Consider the following 11,072-nt stretch of genomic DNA (forward strand, 5'->3'; position numbering starts at 1 on the left):
AAATCACTTTGTCAATTTCAATCAAAATTGCTACAAAGCATTCTTGGAACAAGAACGATTTGTGTGTGTTTAAAGGAATGTCGTGTTCCCTTTCAATGGGAGACAATTCAAATGAATGGGTATCATAGATACATATTGTATAAATTATTTTGTATATTTTATTCAAACATCTACTATCATCAGCACGGGATACGTGTTCAATTGCATCTTCATAAAATTGTTTACTTCACGAGTTTTGGAAGTACTTGACTTATAATTTACTCATCTTAATGACAGTTAGCTATGACAAGTCTTACTTCCTACATCCTTATAAATTTATAAGGACATCATTAATTTTAGCAAACAATGAACCAATAAGACCTTAAAAGCTTGCCATTATGTAGAACAATGACGTTTGTACAAAACCTCTGTCATACAGTGTACATGATAGATAGAGGAAATGCAATTAATACGTGTAATATTACACATTGAAACCTATGTAAATATGTATATATGATAGGTAGATGAAATGCAAGGTTTGTATTTTTTTTTATTTAATAGATTAATATTATGATGCTTTAAATTTAATTTACTCAAAAATGATCGCATGGGTTAATCTTTATACAGGAGGACATGAATATTTTTTGAATTTGAAACGTTAAAAATAATTTCACAAATTTTTTTTCTGTAAATTTGAAGTGATTAAAGTACTAGTCAGCATGTTCCTTCTCGTCTACAAAATTAAGTAGAAAAATGTTAAGCACGACGTTTAAAATGTCTTGCATAATTATAAGCGATATTTTCTAGACGTTTTTAAAATTTTTCTATTCAAGTATGAATAAAACAAACCTGTCGTGAAAAATGTTAAATACAAGTAATTTGATATTTTCATAATGGAGTATACTTACATGAACACTAACATTCACAAATCTATATGTTGTAAAATCATCAATAAGATTTTAAAATTGGTACACGTCTTGTTCAATAACAGACAACACTAGAAAGTCAACAGCATCCTCTTACCTGGAACCAATCTCGCATGATAACCCACCAAGTGATCTTGCAGAAATTACAGGTACATGTATATAAAAATATTTCTCAATATCAAAGTAATTCACAGCTATCTTTTAAGACTGCTATTTATCTAAACACGGTTACAGGAAGCAAACAGAAGAGAAGAATATCAAACTGTAAATACAGTGAAACCCGTCCTATCCGACATGAACTGGGAAAGGAATTTTCTGTCGGAATGAACAGGGTGTCAGATTGGTCAGCGTACAGAAACATGAAAAATAGTAAAATGGGAAGGGAATGTAACATCGTAATTTACAGTGTAACGGTTAAACAAGTCTCGGATTTGACAGTTTTCAAAAAATGTATATCAATATATTTTGAACATGGTAAATAATGTTAAATAACGTTTTTATCTTAGTGGCAGTGACTGGAAATGCAACGAATCAATCTGCTCTACACGATCATAATGCCCCTGGCGCTAACAATCAGCCACCGGTTCCCACAATTACCTCGGAGATAGATCCCTATGACACTTTAGGGTACGAACAATGTCACAATTACTCAGTACTGAGGGAAAACGAGAGGTATGATGACTTATTGAATGGGATCAGGACAGGAACTGTGAAGTACGAAAGACTGGCAGACCGCGTATATAGCCCCCCTTATCAACAGGTACAGGATGTAGCACTCACAAGAACCGTCAACTGAACTTTGTTGTTTTGTTTGTTGAATGATTTCATTCTTTCAAATTGGTGGTGAGAAATAATTTTCATGGAGCTAATTTTCTCTGTTTTTCTTGGAATGAAGAGAACCATGCACGAATTTATCTCCTCCATGAAATGTTTAAATTTCATAGGAGGGTGTCGTGTGAAATTCATCAAATTATGAAGTCAAATTCCAAGGTACCATCAATTAAACCGCGAAAATTGATCCCCACCTCCATGCAAAATTTATGTCATTTTTAAGCATTTTTTTTTTTATTCTTATAGGTTAACGCGGTTTCTAACGGTAATGGAAATCAATCCAATAAAACCAAGAGGGAAGTCTCCTTAGCTATCATGCTATGCTGCTCCATTACAAGCCTTGTGCTTAATTGTCCTGTTGGTGTTTTCTCCGTTTGCTACGCTTATATGGTAAATTTCATAATTAACCATCATGCTAAGTAATTTGAAGAACTATTCAGTTATGTGCACTGCATATTATTTTTCAAATTAATAAACACTGCATATTTTGATTCCTTTATTCTCTTATTCATCTACAGACATCGTCAATATGTTTTTATCTTTCAGCAAAGACTTTTAACTTTAACTGCTACAACTTTACAGCCAATTTGCTGCAATATGTAAACAATTTTTTTTTCTTTATCTTACAGGCAAAAACAGAACGTTTTTATCCCATGAGAAGATATTACAAATGTATGTCTCTTGTCGTTAGTGCTTTAGCCATCTTTGGCTTTATCATCGCAATTACTACAACGATAGCTTTATTAATTAACAGCGCTAACAGGAATACGTAAACATTAACAAATGAATGTAAAATTGTACAACATCAGTAACAAAATTATTCGCTTAATGCATAACTTTGTATTTTCATTTGATATAGAAGTTGGAAGATTATAGCATTTTATGTTTATTTATTAACAGTACACAAATAATGTAGGTTGTAAAATCTATCACAATAGAGTTGTCCTTACATGTATTTTTAGTTCAATGATGCCATAAAATTCACCATTCATACAAGTTGTTTCCTAAGTAAATAAGTTAAAACACTACCTAAGTATCCAAATTATCAATTAATCATATGCAAATATGTTTTAGGAAAAATGACTCATGTATAGATTGTCATTACGTAGTATAGCGTATACCTGGTACACCTTAAAGTGTAATTTTCAGATGATGTTGAAATTTGTTAACAAGGAATAAACTTTACCAAAATATTTTTTTCTCTATTCAATCATCTGCAAAATCTGAGGCAAGTCTGGTAGTATGCATCCCTAGATGCATAATCCAAGCTAATTTGGTCGGCATGGGCTTGCCATTCGTGCAGCAAATGTAGATCTTATCCAAAATCTATAGCAAATAAGTATTTTCATTCCTACATTTATCACCAAAACCAAAAATCTATAACCTAGTCGGATCCAACATCCAAAATTAAGGTGTACATATTTACAAAATTGCTAACGCACCACTTATTAATTTTTATTTGTGATTTGAACATTTGTCGGATCGGTACTAGTGTATATGATATGCAATTATTTCCGAAGCAGTGGGACTGACAAATGTTTTGGTATCATGAAAAAACCCTTGAATTACATTCTTGTCCGAAAACCCATTTTCAATTGTGCACTGCGCACCATTTTTGCACAGATATGAAATTCTTGATCACTCAAGGGGTCTTTGTGATTGCCACAGGAGTAGTCCCCCAGTCAAATAAAAATCAAATAACAAGCAGTCATTGACCCTCATATCTCCTAGTAATCATCTGATACCTTACTGTCCATACCAAATCCACTCCACTTCCGGTTGACGCAGTTTTGTGAAACAATTTTCAACTTATTGTATGCTGCTAAGTTAATGAAGCTATTTAATAGAAATTAAAATCAATTGGATTTTCCTCTTTATTTATTATATAAACATTTTTATGTTTGATAATTTCTCTATAATTTGAAACACCTTTTTAAAAATCTTTTTTGAAATTCATCTTTTTAAAAGCTTTTTATTTCATTGTTTTTATTTTTTACAGATTTTTAGAGTGTTGGCCATGAAAGTTTTAAGTTTCAAAACCGACCTTTTGTATTTGAATAGACGCAATTTACTGTCTGCGATATTTTTAATTTCACGCTCTATTCTGCAACGTCAAACGCCGTATACGGTATATCATTTTTAATTTTTTTTCACCTTTTATTTTCAATTAGTACGCTTGAATGGAAAGAACACAAATACAAATTCCCTATATCATAAAAAAATGAGCGTTTTATTCCTTTTTCTAAAATGGTAAAAAAATAGACACGATTTTATTTTTTTTTATGAATTGTATTTCAATGAGGCGGGCGGCAATTCACAAACTATAATTAACATGCTTGTTAAGTGATTTATAAACAAGGTTTGAAATTCATTAATATGCCTGCAGACGCAATAGGAATTTTTGTTAAAGTAACATATTTATATATCCAATTAACATGTAATTTATAAGGTTTGACATTAAACATTTTTTGATTTTTTAAAAGTAAAATATTAATTCTCTTAGGTGGTGCGTTAGCAATTTTGTCCAGTGTATATTAGATGTAACTTCTCTATACATTTGGTCATTATCCATATAAGTTACTATGGAAAGAATCTGCTCAGAAACACAGGTCTATGTCATCATACTGAAAACACAGGACATGGCGTAATAAGTTTTCAGAACATGTGCCCAATCCCTTTGTAATTAAGTTACCATAAAATATGTTAAAATCAAACAGGACCGTTCCAGCATCCACAGCAAGTCCTGTAGTGGCCATTATTACATTTTTACCCGTGAAATACAATGATTTATTCATTGAATAAAAATGATATCCTGTCACAGTGTGAAAGGATATCAAAATGATACCCAGTGTGACGAATATCAGAAGGGCGGGAAAACTCTCGATTTTCCTTCCCATAACGAAGATTGCTGTAAAAAAAATCTTCCTTGTGTGACCGCTTCGCACTCGTAAAAATATCAGCCCAAGGGCCTTGCTGATAAATTGTACAACCTATCACTTGTATTTGAAGCCTCTAACCCTAAGTACCCTAAAACCCAAGTTGCATCAACTGATAGAAAGTTTGATGATTCTTAGCCAATTAGGACTGAAGATATTTTTAAAGCCTTGACCTACTTTAAGATTGAAGTTTTCACTAACGACAAACTAAGATTGAAGCTAAGTAAAAAAAAATAGGTCACCTTGACCCTTGACCTTATGCATAATGACAAAGTTTGATGATAAGCCAATAAGTACCAGAGAAAATTAAATATAACCAGGTTTCTGACAGCATTTTTCACTATCAAAATCTGCTGACAAAGTTTGATAATTCTAAACCAATAAATATGAGATATTCAAAAGTAGGTCACCATGACCTATTACATTCTCTGAAAACCCAAGAGGCATAAACTAACAAAGTTTGATGATTCTAAGCCAGTAAGTACCGGAGATACTTGAATATAGCCATAAAATGTCAAAAGTAGGTCATCGTGACCTACTCGACATTTTGAAATGCATATGACAAAAATCCTGTTCTTGAATATACATAAAATGTCAAAAGTAGGTCATCGTGAAATAAATTCAACTGACAAAGTTTGATATTCTAAACAATAAATACCTGATATATTCAAAAGTAGGTACATAAAAACATTAAGAATATCTGAAGATCTTAAATATAGTCATTAAATGTAGATGACCTACATTTTGGTTGACATTTATGAAAGTTGCATCTGCTAGACCAAGTTTGATAATTCTAGAATAAAGCTCCAATAAATAAGATAGCCAAAAGTAGGTCACTGTGACCTACTTTTTGGTCGACATTATCTGAAAACCCAAGAGGCATAAACTAACAAAGTTTGATGATCCTAAGCCAATAAGTTCCAGAAATACATAAATATAGCCATTAAATGTCAAAAGTAATGTCTGAAAACCCAAGATGCATCAACTAACAAAGTTTATATTCTAAGCCGATAAGTACTGGAGATACATAAATATAGCCATAACATATTGAAAGTCTGAGCAACCGTGACCTAATTTTTGGTCGTCACTCTTGAAAAAAAATCAACTCACAAAGTTTGATTATTCTAAGCCAATAAATACCTAGATACTGAAATATGCCATATATAGGTCACGGTGACCTACATTTTGGTCGACATTTTTCTCTCAAGATGCATCAGCTGACCAAGTTTGATGATCATATATAGTAATCAAAATATGCCTTTTAAGCAATTTGAAACATTATTTTGCAAAATTCTAAAAGTAGGTCACAGTGAATATGTTTTTAGGTCCCAAGATGAGCAACTTACAAGACACCCTCTCTGTCTGAAATAAGCTGTTTTAAAAAGGATTTGTGTGAACCTACTTTTAAGTTGAAGACCCAAGATGCATCAACTGACAAAGTTTAATGATCATAGGCCTTAAAGTGTCCAAAATATGCATTCAAATCAATTTGAAAACAAATGCCTGCAAAATTAAAAAAGTAGGTCACTGTGACCTACTTTTGTTTTTGTGATGCATCAACTTACAAGATTTGATGTATAGTAAGCAAAATATAGACATTTTCATTAACTGTAAATTTTCAACTTTGAAGTGACCTTGAGACCACGCCCTTTGCCCCAGGGTCATGCCTTGAACAATTTTTAATCAACATATCCTGATCCTTGTATGTAAGTTTGGTGAAAATCTGCCCGGTGGTTCTGGAGAAGAAGATTTTTTTGCAACCAGTACTTTTGGTTTTGTTTTCCTGAATCTCCCCTTGTTTTACACTTATTTTAGTATAAATGGTAGCCCCCAAGGAACTGACAAATTTTATTGGCCAAGGGGTTTTTTTGGCCCATATTAAAAAGTTAACGCACACCGCACACCGCACACCGCACGACGCACACCGCACAAATGGCCATAGCATTATCAGCCTTGGCTATAAAAAATATATATATATACAAAACATTGAATATCCTATATATATATGAAACAGGTTTTTAGTTATACTAGAATGATCAAGCTCTAAAACGTAGCCTGATCATTTATCCGATACATAAATCCAAAACTTTATAATTATAATTCCTGTACGTCTGAGCAAAACAGGGCTTAAGTCTTGTCAAAAATTAACGTTTCCTCATTTAGATAATGTAGACACACACATATATAGCTTTCATTATTTTGTTCTCAAACATGAGAGTATACACTTTATAGCTTTTTAATTTGTGTGAATCAAGCACCCTCAAACGTTTCCATAAAGAAAAGAATAGAGCTGTACCTTTTGCGATTTGTTGAATTTCGCTGTAACTTTTTGTTTACTGATAAAATGGAAAGGTGATCGATTAGAATTCCACACAAACCCAACTGTTATTTTTTTTTATTAATGCAGAAGTATCACTTTATAATATATATACATATATATATTACATGTATTGATAACCTTTTTCATACAAACAAAATTAATTATAAACGTCATATGACCTATCTTTTATTCTAACACACACTTAAACAAAGTCATTCCTGTGAGAACATCAAAGAAATACATTTTTCCACGTTGGAATGATGAAAAAAAGTAGAATTTGAAAGACGTTTTTTTTTTTTTAAAAAAGCTGTTCAGAATTTGCAAGTGGCGTAAACAAATTTTTATAACTGCTTTTCAAGTGGGCTGGCATCGACACAGTTGAGATGTTAGAATATTAATGGTTGAGTTTTGCTACATTTTTCCCATTTTGTACAATGTCGATTCTGTTGGTGCTTCTTTAGATTATCTTTCCTTTTAAAACAACATCCACACTTGACACACAGAAAGGGCTTCTCCACGAAATGACTTAATACGTGCCTCCGAAAATTGCAAGCATACTTAATGGGAATTTTGCATATAGGGCAGAAATTTTTGTTTTCAGAATGTTCTGCAAATATGTGGTTTTGATAAATCTGGGTAGCGTAGAAAACCAGATTACAATGTAAACAATACTGGATATTCTTCGTGTAATTTTCCTTCTCTCTTAAATGAAGACTAAGATCTTGTAGCCGTGGGAACTTTTCTTGGCAGAAATGGCACTGTAGTCCCTGAGTAATTACTTGTAAGCTGCCTGCAAATTTAAAATAATTTAGTTTTAAAACAGGAAGCTGCAGCAAACGCTTATTCAACAAATGTCAATAAATACTCCTTCCTTTTTTCTTACGATCGTGGTTTCTTTCTTTTCACCCATCAAAAAATAGAAATAAACTTTAAGTTAAAAATTGAATATTTGTTAATTATTTTAGATCTGACTGTTATTAATGAAATAAAATAATGAATGAATGATACAAGCACGTAGGGTGAATTTTGTGAAATGCTTTATTTCAAAAGTCAATTCATATCTTCTTTAAAATAAAAATTGAGTTGTGCTGTCCTTGATATTTAAAAGCCTCATATTTTGTTTTATTTTTAATCTGAAAACACAATGATTCATACTACTAGTATAAACACGATTACATGTTCAAAATCTAAAATCATTGAAAAAAAACTTTTAACATTCTTTACATGTACGACTCCTTGAGAATTATTCCTAGATAAGTTAGAACTATCTTAATTAGATACTTTCGTTGAAAATTTCTTTTTTCATTTGACTGATAAGGAAAAAACATTCTTCAAATGAATTCTGAAAATATCTAAAATACTCAATTTTGTAACTTAAAAACGGAAAAAAAATATACAGTATTAAATCAACAAGTAATTTTCAACACAGTGGAAACACGCACGGACAGTACAATGATAACTATGAAAGGAACAAGGATAATGACAGAAATGATAATTTCAACAAAAAAATCTAACAAATTACTTGCATGCCACAGACATTTAAAATGCGATAATTTGATATATTAGAGTGTATATCTCCTTTTGATTACACTAGGACTTGGTCTTGCATCTACGTTGGTGCCCCATCATGTTATCCTTTCGTTTGAACCGGCGGCCACAAATCGAGCACTCGAATGGTCAGTCAACAAAATGACACGCAAGGTGTCTGCGAAATTTTTGCTTCACTGTAATTCCACAGACCGGACAAATATCCTTATCCTCCGAGTGTTGGTTATACAAATGGTTCTGAAAGTCAGGGGCAGAGTAAAATACCAGATCACATTTTGCACAAACGTCGACGTTTTCTGTGTAATTTTGGTGCAAACGTAAATGCGAGATGAGATTTTGAACATCTTTGAAAGAAATCTTGCAGAATTTATACTTCATTCCCGAGTTTGTAGTGCTTCCTATAAATTAAAATAAATATGCACTTTCATTCTTACGTCTATGTTAACAAAGTTAACTTAATGATAATAATTATTTTTTTTTATTTATACAAAATTTTATTCACATAAAGTGAATGGGATCGGGCAGCAAGCAAAGCCTATTTTAGCCCTCTCCCAATAAATAATAATTAACAGTAGTTGATAATATCTAGCAGACAATGTCCCTTACATACTTGTTAATATTTTATATGTGTACATTCTGAAATATCTTTTTAAAAAAGGTAAAAAATTAATATCTAATATGTTCAAAATTTCTGTTTTTAAACTCGAAAACTATACAACTATAAAAACATATATATTTTACAATTCTTATCCATTCAATGATGATATTGTATACAATTTTTTTTTATATTTCCTCGAGACAACCATTGTCGAATAATTCAAATCCTTTCAGACAATTTCAAATATTTTAATTCAATAAGCAAATATCCCAATCTTTTTTCGAAGGTAATTCTATATCCAACACATGATCAAATCAACAATTGAAGCAATCAAAATGAATGAAAGCATATATGTCCAGGAAATTTTCTAAATTGAAACCATCATTTCTTTTTTCAACAATGTTGCCATATTGCATCCAACATTATATTTGGTCGAACTTTAAATCAAGATAATTATCCTTCATGAAAGCCTGCCCGAGGTTTGCCGAATGCGTCATACACTTGCGTTCATGTGCTTTCATTTTATCTTTCCTTTTAAAGCTATTTCCACAATTCACACAGTTGAAAGGCTTCTCCGAAAAATGACTAGTGAGGTGTCGTTGAAAATTGCACTGATGTTTCATCACCATTCCACATACAGGACAATGAGATCGGAAGTTTGGATGAATCTTTATAACATGGTCGTAAAATTCCTGCGCCGTGTAGATAGCTACATGGCAAATTTTACACACTTTGACATTTTCAGTGTACTTTTCGTCTACTTCTAAATGGCAAACAAGTTCTATTTCTGATGAGAACTTTCTCTCACAAAATTTGCACCGCAGCCCATGTTCCACTGATAACTCTACAATTTTAAAGAATTTGTGAAAAATTCACTTTATTTTAATTTAAAACATCGTCAAGATAGGTAAATAGACCGGAGTTCATGGGAACATTTTTATATGTCTACTATTTGGCTAGTTTTAATTGTACACAAAATTCTAAATGACTCATTGAATTTACATGTATTGTGTTTATTTTTGGCAGAACTGGAATTATCACACAGTACACTCTAATTTGACAACTCAAACAGCTGGAAACAATTACATGTACAAGGTTGGGATTTGGTTTTGTTTCGAAATATTTATTTTCAAAACGTGTTTAAGATCCGATGTCAGTAACCATAGAAAAGTGGTGAGTGTGACTTACAAACTGAATTAGTTCATAAAATATAGGTATTGTGGAATCGCCATTTTTCTTGAGGTACCAATGTTCGTGGGTCACCATTAATCAAGATTTTTCATCACCACAAATGATAAATTGAATCTTGTAATATATTTTACCTACAAATTACAATAATTTTCGTTGTAGACGCGTATTGAAACGATTCCTTGGAATATGAAAAGTAAAATTATAGCATTCAAACGAGATCCTTTCGGTCTAAAGTACTGTAGTCAAGTATTAATAAATTTCTTAAATACAAGTGTTTTTCACAAATTTAATTTTTAATATTAATTTACATGTTTAAAAAAACACACTATTATTATCTTCAATATGCAACTAATCTACATGTAAAAATAAAATTCTATACAATTCAGGTATTTCTGCAAACATCATGTATATTCACCATGAAACAAGCTATATAAAATTTGAAGGCTAAGAATGCTTTACAAACTGTTTCTCTCGTGTTTCTCTAGTTTCAGCTGCAGTCTATTAACAAGAACAATTAAATAACGAGTATAAAGAAAAACTTTTTTTCAGATGTTAGCTTTTGGAACTTTTGTTACACTTCATAAGATGGTCCTTCAAGTGATCTTTCCTTTTGAAACTGTGTTTACAGTTGCCACACAAAAATGGTCTTTCCATAGAATGACTCGCAACATGGCGACGGAAGTTGCAAGCATGTTTTACGATGACTCCACAGATGGGGCACTGATTTTTAGCTCCTGAATGGT

The 11,072-nt window shown here is 31.8% G+C and overlaps 1 protein-coding gene across 1 annotated transcript; it reads left to right on the plus strand.

The window, feature by feature from the left end:
- Nucleotides 1–945: 945 nt before the first annotated feature.
- LOC134249177 (uncharacterized) lies at nt 946–10,978 on the plus strand (the record flags this gene model as incomplete). Its single annotated transcript, XM_062731551.1, has 5 exons — nt 946–1,054; nt 1,412–1,665; nt 1,983–2,126; nt 2,366–2,408; nt 10,879–10,978. Coding segments are annotated over 5 exons (585 nt in total), but the record flags the coding sequence as incomplete, so codon positions are not given.
- Between the last annotated feature and the right edge of the window lie 94 nt (nt 10,979–11,072).

This window comes from Saccostrea cucullata, unplaced genomic scaffold (genome assembly GCF_032062105.1).
Source record: "Saccostrea cucullata isolate Sc308-1 unplaced genomic scaffold, CSIRO_AGI_Scuc_v1 ctg25, whole genome shotgun sequence".
In the NCBI taxonomy this organism is placed as follows: domain Eukaryota; kingdom Metazoa; phylum Mollusca; class Bivalvia; order Ostreida; family Ostreidae; genus Saccostrea; species Saccostrea cuccullata.